This window comes from Bombus affinis, chromosome 7 (genome assembly GCF_024516045.1).
Source record: "Bombus affinis isolate iyBomAffi1 chromosome 7, iyBomAffi1.2, whole genome shotgun sequence".
Lineage (NCBI taxonomy): Eukaryota > Metazoa > Arthropoda > Insecta > Hymenoptera > Apidae > Bombus > Bombus affinis.
The window spans coordinates 5,949,640-5,968,967 of record NC_066350.1 but is presented as its reverse complement, the minus strand read 5'-3'; the positions used below and the strand labels follow the sequence as shown (position 1 = coordinate 5,968,967).

Sequence of the window (19,328 nt, the reverse complement as noted above, 5' to 3'; positions counted from 1 at the left end):
TGATCTGCTCGTCTCTTATCCCCTCGTTGCGTAGATAGTTGGGCATCGAGCCGAGATCGGACATGGAACATCGAAAGCATTGGGCATTGGGCATCGAGCATCGAGCATCGAGCATCGAGCATCGAGTAGCGTGGATAGTCGAGAGTAACGAACGCGACCCCCGCTCGTCTCCGATCGGTTAAAAGTTCTCGCACGACTCGCGACTACTGTCTCTCTCGTCTCTCTCTCGGTCCGATTATCGCTCGACACGCGCGTCCTAGCTTCAACCAGTGGGGAGGCGCCACGCTAGAAAGCAAAACTCGGGAACATCGTTGTCTCGTAATCGCGATCGTTTCACCGAGAAAAGTATCGAAGATCGTAGTTGTTCGCGGCAAGAGGCGTCGCGACGCTATTGACCGCGACGCGTCGCGTCGCGTCGCGGCTTTCGTTTACTATCCGCTAGTAGTAAAAGTATAAGAATGGACGAATCTGGCATCGACATGGGTTTCGATCTGGCAGCTATTACCGCTGATTTGGAACATCGCGAAGCGGATCTCTGCGATCGTCTATGTCAGGAGAAACAGAATGGAATAATTGGTATCAATGAATCGGATTGCGGTAATAAACAAGACAATGGGCATAGAAACAACCACGACGATTGGGAACAAGCTCTATCTTTTCTCTCGACACCACTGCAAGACATCATGTACTACGAATTAAAAAGTCGAGCGCCGAATATCGACAGGTACGTTGCTTTAAACTTATGATCACGATACACGAGCACGGTTATACGGGTCAAGGTTCAAATCGTTTCTTAATCCGAACAGTTTCACGATATCAATTCACCGTTTGCAACTTCTTGAAGTTACATTCTTTACTCGTCTCCGTCATCTGTGCGCTCGTTTCTTGCTTCGGCTCGAGTCGGCTCGGTTCGTCGTACATCGAGTCGACTCGGTTTCGATTCGGCTTAATTCGTCTGTCTACCGCCGCTCTCACACTTTCGATCTTAATTTCGATCTTGGAAGAAAAATCTCTCGATTCTGGAATAATCCGTACCTCTGACGTTCCGTAGGATTTAAATCTCTATTGCCAAAACATTTACAAAAATTTCATCCCGTGTAAAATTGGTTTGTGTGACACATGGGCACATGTCGATGTTGAAAATAATACGTTCTCGTCGATAAAATCATCTCCCGAAATAATTCGCTACAAACCTAAAAATCCCAAAAGAAACGCTTTAGGTGGTGGTTGGGTAATTTAATTGCCGCGTTTTGTATTCTTCAAATCGACGATTTTGACGTCTAGTTGATAGTTGGTGTTTAGGCGACGAACGAGATTTGGCGCGGATACGCGAATGCGCGATAGTGGCGAGATGCGCGAGCGAAATCGAAAGGGTGGAAAAGAGATAAGAGTAACGGATCCAGGTTTAGAGCAACGATCGTTGGTTTTTTCATAGCTAACAGCGTGGTGGTCGTCGACGATGTTGAAGATAACAAAATAAGACATCTGGCTTAGTAGCGTCGCGGCTCGTCGCGTCGGCTAGTTTGGCCGTAAAGCGTCTTCACCTCCTTCGGAGGACATGCAAGATATATCCGAGACAGTGCGGCAAATCGTCGAATTCGAGGATTTAGTGTCGCGATTGAATCGAATAAACGACGTTGGACGTCCGTTGACCAATAACCGTTCCGTTATCGAAGGAAGAATCGGGACCGCAATTACACTACCAACAACAACTATAACGGCTACGTTAACGAGAACAACGACGACAAAGTCGTTGTCCAATTGGACGAGTAATACTGGCTCGTTGCTAGGTCCGCGTTATGTAGCTCCGGGATCAGTGCCTGAATTTGAATCGGAATCGGTATCAAAATTGGGTACGGTGCCTGTGCCGGCGTCGGCGCCAACGTCGACGTCGGCATCGGTAGAGTTTGCGAGCAAACAGCAATCACCATCGTTTAGTTCGATTCCATTGTCGTTATCGTCGCCCGCGCATTCGGACATCGAATCTGCCGTAAAGTCCGTCGTTGATCGAGCGTTCAATTTCTCGTCTACCTTGGATCGTCAACGGAAAAACGGGAAGGTTGGACAACGTGAGCAAGAGCAACGCGTGCGCGTGAACATCGGTATCGACGAGGATCTGCGCATGATCCTCGAAATGGATCCGTCGATCGTTGACGGAACGCTGACGTTGTCTCCGTTGCACGGCAATTCTCGGAACAACGGTCACGTTGCGTTTGCCCGACCATTACGATCTACTCGCCCACAAGGCTGGTACAGAACTGTTAAAAACGGTTCGAGTTTCATTCAACGCTTTGCATCTTTTCATTTCTTATCATATCCGTATTCAACCTGATTTTTCAATTACGTTACGTCCTTTCGTTTTTTTCAGCTACTCTCCTGCCCAGCTACCGTTACGCCTTCTACTCCCACTCTCTCATTCCGTCTCTATCTCGCTCCCGCACTTGCTCGTCTGCTCATTACTATCTATCTATCTATTTATCTATCTATCTATCTATCTATCTATCTAAATCTTTTATTCGTTCTGGCTTTTGCTTGTTCAACCTTGCTCGCCAAATAGCGAGATCTTCCTCGTAAGATCGTTCTTCTCGCCGAACATGTGTGTCCATTTCCGTTTACCGCTACGTCTACATTCTTCTCGACTGTAAACATTGCATCTAAATATAAATGCGTCCTTGGTTCTTACACGTAGATGTGTTTCGTGAACCTGGCGGTGTACCGCAAGTATCGTGCACACGAGTCTCGCCGTTTCCTTGCGTCTGTGCCCTTCGTCTCCGATATTTTTCCTGTTTTTCAATTTGATTTTAAACATACAGAAGATTCGATCGCTCTATTCTGTCACAGACGAAGGAAAATAATGTTCCTTCCTCGAAAGGAAGTCCGACAGTGGCTATAGCGACTCGATATCGCTGGCCGGTAAATCGTAAATTTCGTTTTACATGTGCGCAATTCGTTCGTTATATATTTTACACGTTACGTTACGTTTATCCCTCCTTGTTTCTACCTCGAAAATTGTTCACTGTCACCAAGCGATAGATACATATCTCTGTAAAGTCGTTTTCGATCGTTTCTCAATATATGCGTTTAGTAGACTGCGGATTTTTATGCAAATTTATACTTTTATAGCTAAAGAAAAGCAATCTAAAAGTAACATTTCTTTCGTTTTTTAAATATTATAATGGAAAGTTTACTTTAGAAATTGTATACACCTTTCACCATTTCAATTTCTCACAAGTGTATAAAAATTCGAAAAGAGGAATAACGTTCGTCGGTATTTCCCCTCTGTGGTAAAGGCTAGATGAATAGAAATGAAAATAATTGATTGCCAACGCGACAAAAGCGAGATAGAGAGGAAAGGCACAAAAGCGTAAGAACGACTTACAATTAGAGAGAGAGAGAGAGAGAGAGGGGGGAAAGAGAAGCAACGAATAGATATAGAGCAACTCGGTTAGTTTTCGCCGAAGATGATTACGTAACGCAGTTGCGACAAACATGCGAAATGAACGGGATCCCGATCGCTTCGAGACAGAAAGCAGCGACAGAACCGCGTTGTGCTTTCAATGTATTGTTCGGAAGAGAAGATCGCCACTCGGAGGACAAGAATCGCATCTCGATCCAAATTGCACAATATCTCTATTTTGGTTTTCTTATGGCTATAATTTGGCAGTGTTCCCAAACCGGGAATACCTTTTAGGCGACTGGTACCACCTCCTCTTGGTAAACCGTCGATTCGCCATGCGACTTCTGCGCGTCTATTTTTTGCATAGAACTGTGCTCTGTAAATGGGCACACCTTTGTCATTTACCGATCCTCGTATCAATTATAATCTATATGCAAGTATCAGATCAACCGAACGTCTCTTTACTTTTGTTCGGCTATTATAAATATTAGCACGAACAGGATCGCGCCAAGTTACGGAAATAACGGCAAAGGAAAATCGTTTTAACGCTGTGTCGTAGATTTTGATGTTAATGAACCACGCCTTGATTCTTGATACGCGCATTCTTTGACTTATTTTTTACATTTCGACGGTTGTATCGCGCGCATGTTGCTGTAATTTGCGCGTACACACGCGTCATCGTTTCCATATTTCGTTCTTGACTTTAGTCGAGGATAATAGAATAGATGCGTGGACCAAACTACGAAACGATCGAACGATCGTGGGATAGAGAAGGTACTGCTCCCTCGACATTTCCTCGGCACTTTCCTCTCACTCCTGCGAAAAAGAAAAAAAAATTGATTAGTCGTTGCTGCTAGTAACGAAGTTGAAAACGAGTAGCTGGTTCTAACAAAGATTCGTTAATCGTGTCCAACGTATAAGCGGCTCGTACATCAGCTTGGAGAAGGAAGCTAAAATTTGATGCATAAAATCGATTCGTTTCCGATGGCTTTCAGTCCACCGACGTTTAAAACTGCGACACCCACATCGCGTACGCAACTGAAGCTCCAGCTGATGCGAGAGCAGCTGCAGGAGCAAGAGAGGCGAGAGGCTGAATTCCGTCAGAACTTGCAGCAACAGAGACCAACTACCGCCCCTCCTAGACCCGTACCCACTACTACGCTGTCGACTATCGGGGTAGATGTACCACCGCAAGTCTTACAGGTATGTATGTATGTATACTTCTTATCATTTCTCTTATCTTCTTATCATTGACTCCAATTCTACCCTCGCCCTTCGTCTACTTTATTTCGACGTTGTGTACGAGATGCAATTTATTTTTATACGACGTATCGTCCCGTGAATACTCTTTTTCTCCTTTCTTTTATATTTGTTACGCGCTCGTGTACGCTTGAACGCGACAATGCAACGTGTGTGCAAACACGTGTTTCAGAAAAACAGATGATTCAAACTTTTAACGTTTTCACAGCGTAGCACAATTCAAGCCAGAAGGAGGGGAAGAAACATAAAATACCGTCTCTTTCTCAACTAAAGGCACGATAAAGACAGACGAACTAATACGATCCCGGTGCACTTTCGAAGTAATAGCGTAAGAAACCTACAGTGTTCGACCTTATTGCATATTTCTCCAAGCTTTAGCCAACACTGCCGATAAGACCAAAAATAGAATAGAAACACGTGTCACTTGGTAACAATCATCGAAACTGATAGTCGTTTCTTCGAATAGAAACAAACACGAAATGTGGTTTAAAGAAAGAGAAAGAGGGCCGATAGATTAAACGAGTTACGCCACTTTTTGTTCACAGGTACGAACGCTATTGGAAAATCCGACGCGTTATCACGTTGTTCAGAAGCAGAAGAATCAAGTGAGACAGTATCTTCACGAGTCGTTTCGCGGCAATGGTACCGCTGGGGACGAAAGCGTTCTCGGAAGAAATTCGGTGGAAGCCGTGCCGACGTCTGCGCCGATGGTCGTCCAGAGCGCACCACCGGGACCAACCGTACACCATCCAAAGCCACAGCATCCTCACCTGGCCTCGTACCCACATGGTCCCACGGTATTGTCGCACGTTAATCCGCTTGCGGCCAGTCCAGATCCTGCGACTGGTGCCATGTCACCAGGACTTTCCAGTGTCGCAACCAGCAACTCCGAGGTAATTTAATACGTCTACCTGTTGCCTATCGATTTATCATTGTCATCAAATTCGTGCTCTCAATTCGCACAACACCTAATATTCCGTTGGAACTATCGGAATAGAAAAGATCGCAAAGCGCAGGAGTAAGAGAAAGGATTATTCGAGTCAGCTAATTCGAGTCTGATGTACTCGTTGATGTACTCTATGTACTGTTATCTGAAAAGACAAAAGTCATTTTTCTTACAATTCAATTTTCAATTTTTTCATTCGTTTTTCTTACAATTGCTTAGCTCGACTCGAATAATCTTGCTTTACTCTAGGACGCTCAGTTCGTACAAAGTATCGGAAAACGATAATAGAAATACACGAAATTTAGGGAAACTGAAGCACAGACGAACCGCAAAGAATGTATCGATGCCGCGTATCTGTTTCCTTCGCGTATCTGCCGAATCACGCGTATGCGCGTGTACGCGTACGTAAGAGTGTAACAGAATTTTGGCTTTTTAAAATGAAAACAAAATCGTGGAACGTACTTTCACCTGTTTCGTTCGCTAAACGTAACAACGATTAAACGGCTGGAAATCATAGTTACGATCATACTTGGCAGCTTGAAGGTCGAACCGATCGATCGATCGATCGTTCGCTCGCTCACTTTCTTTTTCTTTGTTATTCGTGCGGCATCGAAAGTCGCACGGAAACTATAATGCTTTTTATTAGTTGCTCGACGATGACACGTGTCATATCTCCGCGAGAATTACTGGTTCATTTGCAATTAATTCTTTTTTATAAGACGCATAGATGTTATTTGTCGGCTTATTTTTTATTTATTACATCGGCAATTTTCTTCTCGGAATTTTTATTTAACATTTTATTGAGGCTCTTAAAAACGAATAACACGAGGAACGAACTGCTGGTATTGGGTACTACGTCAGAAATGGATTACGTTACACGTATCTCCGTTAAAACGAACAAAGAACGTAAACGCGGCTCTTTTCGTAATTTGCTGTTAATTTTATCAGTTGAAACCTGTTACATTGCTATTTTTTAGCTATGTTCACGAGGTCGTAGCATGCGATATTTTTCGATCCCGCAACACAACTGGGTTAACGGAGAATACCTAAGGCGCGTCGTACGGTCAGTGCGAGGGTAGAATACATAATAGTAGTGGACGATAGGAGAAATTGGTCGCGACACAAGCTTCAACAACTGTCGTAAAATTATTTAAGCAAAGAACGTATTGAGTGCGAGTTGGTGAGGAGACAGGAAGAATCTAAAAAAAAAAACGACGCATAGAGAAGCGAGCACCTCCGGGGCGAAAACCAAAACTTAAAATGTCGTTCACGAGATATTCGCGACGAGCTAGAACTAGAAATTTTGTTATCGCAGGCAATTCGCGTAGCCAGGGAAATATTTACAAATACCCTCCGTGACTCACGAAAGGCTGAAACGACGAAAGAATAAATGACAAAGGATGGAAGAACGTGCCGACAAAAGGGATCAAGCGAACATCCTACTGCGAAGCCTCGTTTAAATTGGTCAAGTTTGAATTCCAAGGCGGTCGAAATGGTTGACTGGACCAATGGGCGTAGAAATTTGAAAGGATATTGCATTCGAATTAGATAAATAGCAAGTTCACGCCAGTCAAGTTGTTTCGAGTTGCTGGAATCCAAGCCGTTTGAATTCGATTTAACTGGACTAATTTGAACGTGGCTTAAATGGCGAATGATAGAAATGAAAATGCGCGGCTGCCATGTGGCCGTAGTGCCGTAGCTGTAGCCTAATAGTAGGGGATAATGGGTAGAAGCGGTAACTTAACGATAGCCGATAGGGCAGCGGGCGTGGGGCATGGCGATGCTCGTGGCGCGTGGCGGGTATTCGAGCAGCAGCGAGTAGTAGCGAGCAGTAGCGAGCAGTAGCGAGCAGTACCGAAACGAGCCGATCGACGGTGGAGGTTCGGGTTCGCGCGAGAGCAAACCTTCGTGGAGCGTCGTTTACCTCGACGGTGGTTCGATGTTTGTTTCGCGAAGCGATCTTCCGTGTCGTCTCGTTTCTTCGATTTGTCAGAGCGATCGACGTTTTCACAACGGGCCAACAAGGGGTGAGAGAAGAAGGAAGAGAAAAGATCTTCCTGCCACAGATTATTCGACGCGGAAATTTTCCACGCGATCAACGCGTCCATCGTGTGACAACACCCGGTAACGATGTTTCACAACGAGGAGAACCGCGATCGATGAATCGCCGAACGATCTCGCTCTGGTTAAGAACAACATCGGCGCGATATTCGTTTCGCATCTGCTTTAAGCCGACGACCAGCACGTAACTTGTCATCCATCGATACGGTAAAAGCGATTTTCTAGCTACGACAGATCCGATTTAGAACCGAAGGAGAAGGATAGAGTTCAACGCTGATCATATTTCATTTTATCGCTGCCAATTCGAACCGATAACGACTCTTTTGGACGATAGATCGTTCTAAAGCGTGACGTATATTTCAACTCAGCGTACTATAGACTAATATCGAGTTATCTTCGCGTATACTCCACCTGTTCGTCACTCGTCATCTATCATTCGCTCCCTGTTCCCAACTCTCCCGCCGTTCCCGTTTAACTCGGAATCCCACTTCACTTCGCCGAGATCGTGAGATACGTTATTGGGTAACCGCAACCTTGAGGTACGCTTAATCGTAGGTAGCCGAGTCGCGACGGAGTGGCGGTACGAGGAGAAAACGCAAGGTTGCTACGAAACAACGTCGTCGCATCGGCAAAACCTTCGAGTCCAAGCCTGAGTCCGAAAAATGCATTCGTTCTTCGATCGGTTATCCGCATTCGTATTCGCTTTCGCGCTCGTTCTAGCACCGTTACTTTGACACGTATTCTTCGCACAGGAAGAATCGTTTGTCCTCTTGAATGCCAATCCACCCTGTTATCAAGGTTGTAGTTACAATTATATTCGAGTATCCTTCGCGACCGCGACCGATTAACCGACCTTTACTTTCTTTTTCTCCCACTTGTATTCGTTCTTGTTCTCGTTCGCGAGTACTGTTGTTTCGGTGTTTCGATTATCGTGCGCGTGTACGTTTCGAGTGCCAGCCACCGAACGGGTAAAAACGATTATTCATGAGGAGAGCGACGATCAGTTTTACGAGAAAATTTCCGGGAAATGAATGGACGAAGCGGAGAATAGTTAGTGGAACACGCAGCGTTTATCAGGAGTTGCGATCGGCGCCAAGGATCTTCCTTTTGCAAAGAAGAAGACAGACGGAGGGCGGCGGAGAAGCAGGAAAGGAAAGAGAACAAGAAGGACGATGACGTCGAAAGTGGTGGCAGTGACGTTGACGACGATAGTGACGATGATAACGACGACAATAACGACGATGACGGCGACGCTGAAACTCATCTGAGATCGCGAGGAAATAATTTCCATCGTCGGCTTCGCTTCAAGATAGTTTTAACGGTTGGCATGATTACCGCACCGTATATACGCTTCTTTAACATTCAGCGGAGAAGCGAATTTTACTGAATTACCAATCTTCTTTGCGTTTGTGAGTTCGAACCCACGCGGCCCCACGCCACCATCGCGCGCTACTAGCCACGTGCGTGAACGCGTACTACACGTGCGCGCATGTCTCTAGTACTTGATCGCACGCATATACGGTTCTTGTTACTTTTTCGTTCATCGGATCCATTTCAAGCAACGACAACATGCCAGTGTTCAATATAATAACCCGAAGGTGTAAGGTGAGTTTCATTCGATTCGTTAAACTATTACCAACGAAACGATTCAAGATACGCTCGTTCACTGATTTTGCTCGTATTTTACGCGCATCTCGACACGCTTCGTTTTCGTTAATTGCATCTAGTTACTCGTGTTATCGCGTTATCACGCTATCGCGTTATTACGTTATCAGCGCTGCATTTCACAACGCAAACGAGTAGACGGACGGATGAGACGTTGAATGGATCGAAGCGAAGGGCAAGACGATGCAAGATGAATTTGAAGAAAATTTAATACGTTCACGCTTCGTTTGATCGATTCGTATTTGCGAACTAATCAACTGTCAAAGATCGATATCGATTAAGTCGGTGTATCGGCGCTTATCGCATCCTTTATCGTTTTAACAAAAGACCGTTGTAAGCGTAACGTGTAAAAAATTCACGAGTGGCGATGGATTGTTTACGTACCTTTAATCTTCTGTATTTCGTATTTTCTGCATATACATATACCTATATATATATATATAATATCATAAATATCCTATATTTATCCTATATTTATCCTAATATAACATCCTATATATATAGGATACAGCAGCGATCGACGTCGTTCGCGTAATCACCAATTGATAGATCTTTGGCAGTAGCACATCGCGACCTCTCACCTTACGAAACTTCGTTGCTATAATTTGGAATTTTTAATTTTCTTTTACTATTCAACGTATATTCACGGCGAAGATGCGTAAGATAATCGTGATAAGCGTCAGCATTTCCGACCGGTTGGGCGAGCATATAAATCTTTCTCGATCAAGGATTGAAAACGCTTTTCAAGATAACGACAATCGCCTCGATAACAGCTTATCTAGGTAAAAACACCTAAATACTACGAACATTCTGGGCGATGCTAATATTTGTGAGCGATGCCATACTTAGGTTTCGTAACGAACAACTTCGTTTGTACGAAGTCAGAAACGCGAACACATAACCGATACCAATACGAACAGGCAGACATAGACGGCGGATCAGCGAGAGGATGCCAGTCGTGATGGAAGTGCACATATGTATAACGTGTTAGCATATTTATTACGGAAACCGCCCTCCGACCATTTTGGTTTAATCGCTCTCAGCCGATTACAAGGATAGCTTCTATCGCAACTAACGAGTAGTCTGTGAATTTTTATGCATTTATGGGAAATTCGAAGTCGTTAAAATGTACAGAATGCACATAAATAAATAACGTGAATTGTATAAAATATTTGAAGCAAAATATCCACAGTAATATTTTAGAGTTCTAGTTAAATTCTATTCGTTTAATTACGTCAATAAAAATAGGAATTTGCATAAATATTCGCAGCCTATTAAGGCGTATAGTATTTTCAACGAATGAAAAAGAACGTCGTTGTGTATCCAATACAATGGTAATGTCGTTTTTCACTTGCGTAGCGAAAGATATAACACGATATGACGAAACGAGATGAAACATTAGAACGTAAGGCCAGACACGACTTCAACTATGATAATTGTTTTATCCGATATGACATAAACAATAGCGATTTCGATCATTTTTTACAACTGTGCTTCTCCGACTATCTGTAATTACTGATATCTTTCATATTATCGCTTAATCTCGCAGTTAGATTATCGGTAGCTGAAACATAAATGAAATTCCAACGATAAACTAGGTTCCCTTTATTAAGACGGCTACTTAGTTCCCTTTATCAATCGACTTCTTTCTTTTCTTTCTTTCTTTCCTCTTGACTTTTTCATATTTTTATCTATTCGATCGCTTTCTCCCGTACAACTTTAAATGTATCCTTTGGCTCTGGCTTTTGCCACCGTTGTCTTTCTGACACAACACGTTCTATCGGCACGTTCTTCCACGGACAGACATCGGTTATTGTTGTTACGTAATATTTACGTAACTTACACGTACGCAACTTGAATAGCCATAAGCGCCGTACGCTGAGCACCAATGCTCGCCATCTCAACCCGTTTCATATCGTTTCCTCTGAATTTGTACCACTTTGCCCTCCTTTTTCATAACCGTTCAACTTCTCTATCACATTTCTCTTCTTCACTTTTTATCGTCTTTATCATCTTTCTCTTTTTGCTTAACGCTTCCTCTCTCTATTTCACTCTCGTTTGTTCAAACCTGATCTACCACCGTCCCATTAAAACATTCTTTGACTATCGACAGCAATCGAATCGGCGATCGTCAATGGAGAGGATATCAAGAATTGCGAATAAAGTCCACGAGGTTCGATAAAATCGTGGCAGTGTGTACGATATAGGTGCGAGAACGTTCTTCCTGTTATCAAATCCGCTTAACAGGGCAAACTAAGCGTGATATAATCAAATTGTTTTTCCGAAAATATCACATCCTCTATGATACTTTTTTCGTTCAAAGGTTGGCTCAGATACCCGGCGAATGAATCAATAGGGGAAAAACAGAGAAAAGGAGATGTTACAGAGAAAACGTGATATGATAATTAGCTTTGACAGCGGTTTTAACGTGAACTCGTTTGCTGACCCCGCATCGAGGCAAAATTGCATCTAGTCCTCCTTCCATCGATAAATCGATAAAGTATAAATTGAAAAGGCATTCGAAGACGATTGAAATACATTAGAATCGTGTACCCTCTGTCGCGTGTAAAAGTACCATATCACGGTGGAATTTTTATTTATCGTCCGAGAACACAGACGATCTGAAAGTTGAGTTTGATTTGAGTTGAGGAATTTGTATGATTACAGGCGGAGGATCTTCTGGACGACATCTTGTCGTTCGAAGCCAACTCCCTAGGCGATAATTTAAAAGACAGCCAGTCAGGAAGTCTGTCCAATATTCCAGAGTTACAAATCAAGCCCGAACCTCTGTTGCTTACCGATGCTGAAATACACGCGCTTGCCAAAGATCGACAAAAGAAAGATAATCATAATATGAGTAAGTAAATACGATCGACTATTGGCTATACGTATGCGGTGACGGTAACCTGTTACTATTAATTATTAGCAGTATGCGAAAAACCATAATACATTCGTATGTCTCTATTTCGATGCTCGTTGTCCGCTTAAAACAACTGAAACAGTCATTTGAATTGTAAACGAATTAGAGACGGATTCCTCTTCCTGCGATCCTGTAAAATCTGATATATCCACGTCAAATATCCATGGAGCGGAACGTAATTGCTTCGTTTCTGATATTCGTGCTTCTTCAACGAGATAACTATTTTTGTTATGCCAGTATACTGGTTCATATGTAGGCGAGTATATAAAGTATACTAATGTAGAATACGATAGGTTGTATAGGCGCGAATAAGAAATCTGCAGAGTAACGTGAAACTAGAAATGGTAATTTTATAAAATTAGAGTAGGAGATAATTTTGTCTATTTATTATTCGTAGCCGACATGGTTGTCGTTAATCAACACGGCTGCTGTCCATGCTGCTTACCATCTGAATGCCAGCTTTCGCGCGTCGGCACTCGATATGAAAATATGTAAAAATATTTTCAGACGCAACTGCGATATCCTAATTATAATTCATATTATTATTATGATTTTCAGTCGAGAGACGGCGACGGTTCAATATCAACGATAGAATCAAAGAGCTCGGCACTCTCTTGCCTAAAACTAACGACCCGTAAGTACGTTTTTCAATTTCATGATCGTTTACCACGTATTGCTAGCGGTAAGGCAGCAACAAGCATTTCGCGCGTAACTCCTTTGCAATTTTTAGAGAACAAAATGCTCGATAAGATTCGTAAAACACATTATGTACGAAGAGCGTTGCTCGTCGTGCAAAATATATCGTTCACGGACGAAAAACGTACGTAGACAATTTTTTGGAAAACGAACTTGCTAGTGAAAATGTAGTTAATATTTTTCGACGTGAAATATTTAATCAATGGGTCGTTTATTCGTCGTCTTTAATTTCTGCTCATTTTTCATTGCCAGTAGGCCGAGTATCTCAAGAATGACGTTTACGTCATTCTTCTTGACATGTTCTCTCGTTTCTTTTCTCAGCTTACGCTTCCTTCGTCATGAGCCGATATTAAACTTATAAATCTTAAGAATAGATCGATCAGAGAATGGAAAGACGAAAGAGCAACGAAAAACGAACGATAATTCGTTCTTGAAACAACTTCTCGAACCTAAATTCGTTCGATTTCGTGTCTCCCTGTATCCTGCGTCTTGCATTGCGTAATAAATTTCCGGAGAACGAAATAACGAGCGATACTTGGTACGGTCGAGTACCAAAGCATCGCCTCCTTCTAAGATTAGCACCGTACGAAAGAAAGATGTACGGAACTGCGAGTAGACCGTGTTACCGTGTCTCAAGTCTCACCTCGATAACGAAACGAGTCTAAGTACAATGGCAAACATTCTGATACGACCCCGTTTTCCAAAATTCTCTCTCTTTCTCACCGCCGATCGATGTCTCTTGGCTGGCATTACGTATGTATCTTCTGTCTCGTATTGTGTTAGATTTTATGCGGTTGAATTTTACAGCGCTATTTTACTTTTCCATCTAACGTGGAACGATAAGAAAATACCGAATTGCATTTGTCTAACTTTATCGATAGGATTGTAAAATAAATAGGAATATATCTTGGAGGAGGAGCGAAATTTTTATTCATTCGAACGATTTCTTAAGGATAGCTTTTAAGGATTGAAAGTCTAATCGAATATATCTCACGAGAAGAGAAGACACGACGAATCTTTAATAACGCGACCTGAACAGCGTAACATCGTAATCAACTAATTTTCACTTGTTGCAGATATTATGAAATCGTTCGAGACGTCAGGCCAAACAAGGGAACGATTCTGAAGTCTTCGGTCGAGTACATAAAATTGTTGAAAAACGAGTTGACAAGGATGAAACAGAACGAGCTGAGACACAAGCAACTGGAACATCAGAATCGTCGACTCCTTTTACGAGTTCAAGAGTTGGAGTTGCAAGCGAAGGCGCATGGTCTTCCGGTGACTGATTTTAGTTGGGCTTCGACTTCCGGTAGCATGCTGAACACCTTTCCTCGAAACAAGCTCGAACAACGCAAGGTAATCGAATTTCTATATATAACGCCGGTCATGACAGAATTAGGACATCCGTTGATATTTAATACAAAATTGGATATTTCTTGCTGTTTTTACTTCTTAGTCGTTTACAAGCGTATGCATAAAAAGAAATCCAAATTTTTGTCCGTGGTCCTAATTCGACGGCCCATATTATTCTCTCTTGGTTTATCACGAACGTCATTTGTCTTCTCTCAGGAACGAGGTGAATATGTACATATTCTCGATGGTGTGCATCCTCGCGCAACGACGACTGTCACGATATCGCGGCTGCTATGAATTTCGTCAAGGTTATACCGATCAACACCGATATGTACCACTGATCGTTTCACGATCCTTGATCCGAATAAACGCTCGCTTCGTTCCCGAGACTGGTTTCATAATTCGCATGTGTTCCGATCAGACTGCCAGCTACGAAATCGCTCGTCTTGCTCTCTGTCTGTCTCTCTCTGTCTCTCTGCCGCTCCATCTCTCTGTCTCCTATTGTGTGCGTGTACAAATAAATAGTTCTATCGTCGATATCACATCCTCTTCTCCCTTGTTACTGGTGTTTCCACCAAGCACCATGTTTCCGTTCGTTCTTCCGTTGTACGCGTATTCTTATTGTCAGTCTGTCTTTTCTTTATTCTCTTTGCCGTTCTAATATTTTACTCTCTTTTTCCCTCTGCATCGCATCGCTCTTCTTCCTTCACCCCGCGTTTCTTCGATTCACGACGAGTACATATATCAGGCACTCTAATCCTACGTTACAGAACTATCCAATTGCGGAAATGACTTATCTTATCGTGATTTGGAAACATTAGGTATATTTTTACATTCGGTATTCTATTTTTTTTTTCCTGTTTATCTAATTGCGTTTTCCTTAAATATCCGCTTGTTGACGACGGAAACGAGTTAATTCGTTAATTCGTCGTAAAAGTCTTAAAAGACTATGAGTCAATTCGTTGTTCGGACTGTCAGTCTCCCGAGTTTAAGCGAAGGAAGAGATTTTCGAAACGGAAACGATGAAACTATTCCACGCGCGGGAATACAAATATCGAAAGGACACATTGGTGAATTGTTGCTGATAAAATCTAGTCGGTATATCTATAAGCGATTCGTTGGTTTGATGAAATGCGAACGTTGATAAGAGCGCAATTTGAATCGCATGTTCAAACAACAAAATAAAGCGGACGTCCCTCACCGCTGTTCGTTCGCGATTACATCGAACGAAAGTGTTGAGTAATATGCACCGTATATACATGTATAATTTATTTCTATCGTTCATTCGCGTGAATTGAAAATATTTCGATACTACATGACGATTAGCTTCGGTTATCACACTCGAAGATTACAAGGGAAAGACACGATAAGTCGCATTTTCCATCCTTCGCGAGACAACAGTTTTAAAATTCAGAATATTGTCTCAACTAATCTTACATTACCGAAATTGTCGTTTTATTTGATTTTCGGATTTAGCATGTATGTATTTTCCTACCTCCTCCATAATCAAAAAATAATATCGTTTTGTATTAAAATATCGAAGATACCAAAGTACCGTTTGTCTTAACAATTATTCCTCTGGCTGGACCTGACAGGGTCTTTCCATTCTTATGAATTTTATGTAAACGAATAAACGGAAATGTACTTATCGTTCTTTATTCGTGTGATCTTCGTTTGTTAATAAATAAAAATAGATTGTCCGTTGTAAAGACATGTTATTTTTGTGTACTAAACAGATTCCAGAATTGGTTACCGAAGAAGCAACGAGCTTAAGTATGTCGCAGCTCGAAGATCTGATGGAGGACGATGGAAACGGTCCGATTCATAGCGGCGACCCGATGCTCTCCTCGCCTCATTTACCACCACTAAGTCCAGCACAGGCTGGCTGTCAACATGCCCTACCAGACGAAGATACCCTTGGTAGTTTAGCACCAACCACACCGAATTCCTCCTCCGATATGGACATTGTCGCGTAATAGGATCCGAGCGTTAATAGCGCTCCAAATAATCAATTTATATATTTTTCAATCGGAAGGACATTCGAATTTTATCGTAACAAGAAAGTAACAAACGCAATATAATCGATACTGAGCGATGCAATAGGCGAATAGCGACTCGCGAACGTCGCATCCTTGTGTCTGATTAACAACATACATGTTATGTGTTGTTCTTGTCCTTTTTTTCAACGGCTGGCCGTTACATACATACGTATTATAAATCGTAAGTCTATGTAAAAAGTTACTTAGTATAATCGTATAATAATTCATTGAGAAAATTCACGTACTTTCACGTATTCAAATAGTTCCAAAAGCAAAAAGGTTCTCGAACTCGTATTCGTATGGTTGCTTTCGATGGCAACCATCGATCCCTTACAGGTGTCAAATACTTATGGGATATACGTAATGAATAACGGATGCGATCAGCACCGAAGTTTTACGATAAATAAGCGCTCGCGCAGGTCGCGAGTTCATTGACGAACAAACAAAAAATTGAAATATACTTTAAAATACTTTTTGGAGTTGTCCAAAGTTACGAGAAATACTTTGGGTGGTCCTTTTCATTTCTAATTTTTTTCCAGTTCGATTACAGTCAGTGTTTCGCTGTATTGCATTATGTTGCGTTTCATCGCATTATTAGGAGCAAAACATACTGCAATACTCAAACCAGTTCGTTCAAGTGCCTTTTAATTTTTTTGTGTCACTCTCCTTCGCTACCCATTGTCTTAGTTGTTCATAATGTGCGAAGAGAATCAACTGCGTGTTTCATCGTCCAACGATTTCGTTAACCATTTTTAACGATTATTCGTTTCTTCCTATAAAATTTCTCGATTTAAAAAGACATTAGTGAACATACGTTCAGATATAGATATATAATGGCGAGTACGGGCTAATTAAACTTGACACGTAGATCTAAGATGATAATCGATCAATTAGAAAAGAGACGATTCGATAACTCGAAGGAAAACTTGAACAAGTGCTGTAAACAAGATAAGAGAAGGTGATTTATTGAAAGACGAAAACTTACGTAGGAGAAAGGCCTGCGACAGAATATATATTTTCTAAAGTATTTTGCGTCGGAAACAGCAAGTGATTAATGTTACTGGTGAATAATGTATGCTCTTATTCCATAGAGATGTCTCGTGTGCGCGAATAATATTGCTGTTCCCGTCGCTCTGTGATCCTTTTAATATATGTAACTATCGCGTTTTACCTCGTTAATGCGTATTATTCGCTCACTGTTATCCGCGAAAACCGTGCGAGAATCCCGTGATAATTCTTCACGGTGATCGCGCGAAACTACAGAGTATATAAAGAGACGTTACAGAAAAAGTGTTTAATCATTTTTTCACGTTTTGTCTTTTCCTTTTGTTTATATATTCCCAATATTCTTCCTAGCATCTTAGCGATGGGCTCAAGTACCTGACAAATTTATGTTAATAATTTGACCAAAATAAGATATACTCTTCGTTTGGTATACAATATTTAAATTTTAAATTGTTTTATAATTCTACCAGTTACTGAACGAATTAAAAGACCACTAGCCGTTTGTTACATACGAAAATTATGTAAGAGATAGGTCGTATAGGTCGGAAAATTAATTAGATTCTAGCATGATAGATTATTATGTTTAGCTTTGAAAGTTATTTTTTGTCTTGCATGGCCTGAATTTTTTCTATTATTGTAGTACAATTTCATAAGTTTCTAGTATAAAAGGTTATCACAACAGTCTCTTCTTAGTAGCCATGTGTTTCTTATTTGAAGTAACAATTTAAGATAATTATTTTCCGATATGTAACTACATTCTTAGTAGTTTACAAATGTGTCATAATCTCTGTTTTTTTTTTCTATACATAACTCCAACTTGTCTTTCGTAGTTATCTTAATATTTCTAAATGGTTTTTCTCTTTGTTCATATATAATTGATTATATAATTTTTATTAAAAGAACCATATATTTTAGTAATAAAAACTTGTAACATTACAGAAAGGGTATATTCCAGTCGGCTCTACTCTACAGACGCACAGTTCCAACATGATTGAAATTGATACCAGAAAACTATAAAGAATTGAGCTAGCTAAAAAGGGGCATCCATCTCAAATAGGTAATTTTTTACTTCATTTGATACACAGTTAATTTAATGAAAATTGTAAAAATGAAATTTTCATATTAATATCTTATGTATATGTTATATTTATTATAGAGCAAATTAAACTCTTGTTCCCCTTGTGTCCAGATTTAATTTTTTTCAAGCAAACTGATTAAGATTCAATGCTTTATCGTTGATTCTTATCAATAGTTTGCAATATTAAAAATATGATGATTTTTGAGGTAGTTATGACATTTTGTCATGCTATTATAGGTAATCACCAACACTTCAAAGTTAACGTATATTACATTTATTAAATTTATTTATTTGTTGAAAAATACAATATATATAATCATTACAGCAATAACTAAGTATGTGATTAAATCATCTAGGTGTAATTCTTCGAGATCCTCATGAAGTGGTTCAAATGCGTTACCGCAGTGCAAATAAAATTCTCAGAATCGTCAAAAGTGTGGTGCGTTGTGACCTAGACTTACCAAAAGATTCATATTATTTGATTAAAAAAGATGCATTCGCTATTAGAAAACGTTTGGAAAGAAACGAAGAAGGCAAAAACAGCATGTTGATTCTCCTGGAGTCTAGAATCCATCGACTTGCTCGATATTACAAACCCAAGGGAATTCCTCCAGCAAACTGGAAATATGGTGAGAGTTCCATTGCTAGCGTTCATGTCGCTTAATTACTTTTACAAATTTTTGAACAGAATAAAAATTTAAATATAAGACTTGTGTTTTACTAGCCAATTCATTCCAAATTCTCTATTTCCATTTATGTGTATCTAACCTAAATATAGTTACTATTAATCTGGAATGAAATATTGGTATATAAATACAAATGAAAAATCTTATTAGCGTAAAGATCACCGTGGTTTAATATTATTTTTAATAAGTAACGAAACACTAATCGTCTATTATTAAAAAGTT

The 19,328-nt window shown here is 40.9% G+C and overlaps 1 protein-coding gene and 1 pseudogene across 4 annotated transcripts; both read left to right on the top strand.

Moving 5' to 3' along the window:
• The first annotated feature begins 103 nt into the window (after positions 1-103).
• LOC126918742 (microphthalmia-associated transcription factor) lies at positions 104-17,627 on the top strand. Of its 4 annotated transcripts, XM_050727079.1 has the most exons (8): positions 1,184-2,250; positions 4,393-4,600; positions 5,203-5,550; positions 11,997-12,186; positions 12,808-12,883; positions 14,022-14,301; positions 14,515-14,606; positions 16,035-16,162. In XM_050727079.1, the coding sequence occupies exons 1-7, from the start codon at positions 1,559-1,561 to the stop codon at positions 14,593-14,595; spliced, it is 1,875 nt and encodes a 624-aa protein (XP_050583036.1). In that variant the 5' UTR covers positions 1,184-1,558; the 3' UTR covers positions 14,596-14,606; positions 16,035-16,162. The 4 variants fall into 4 exon arrangements, with proteins under 4 accessions (XP_050583037.1, XP_050583038.1, XP_050583036.1 ...); XM_050727080.1 differs by lacking the exons at positions 1,184-2,250; positions 14,515-14,606 and adding an exon at positions 104-724 and having other exon boundaries at positions 16,035-17,627; XM_050727077.1 differs by lacking the exon at positions 14,515-14,606 and having other exon boundaries at positions 1,210-2,250; positions 16,035-17,627.
• LOC126918165 (40S ribosomal protein S13-like) lies at positions 17,213-19,127 on the top strand (annotated as a pseudogene).
• Positions 19,128-19,328: the final 201 nt, after the last annotated feature.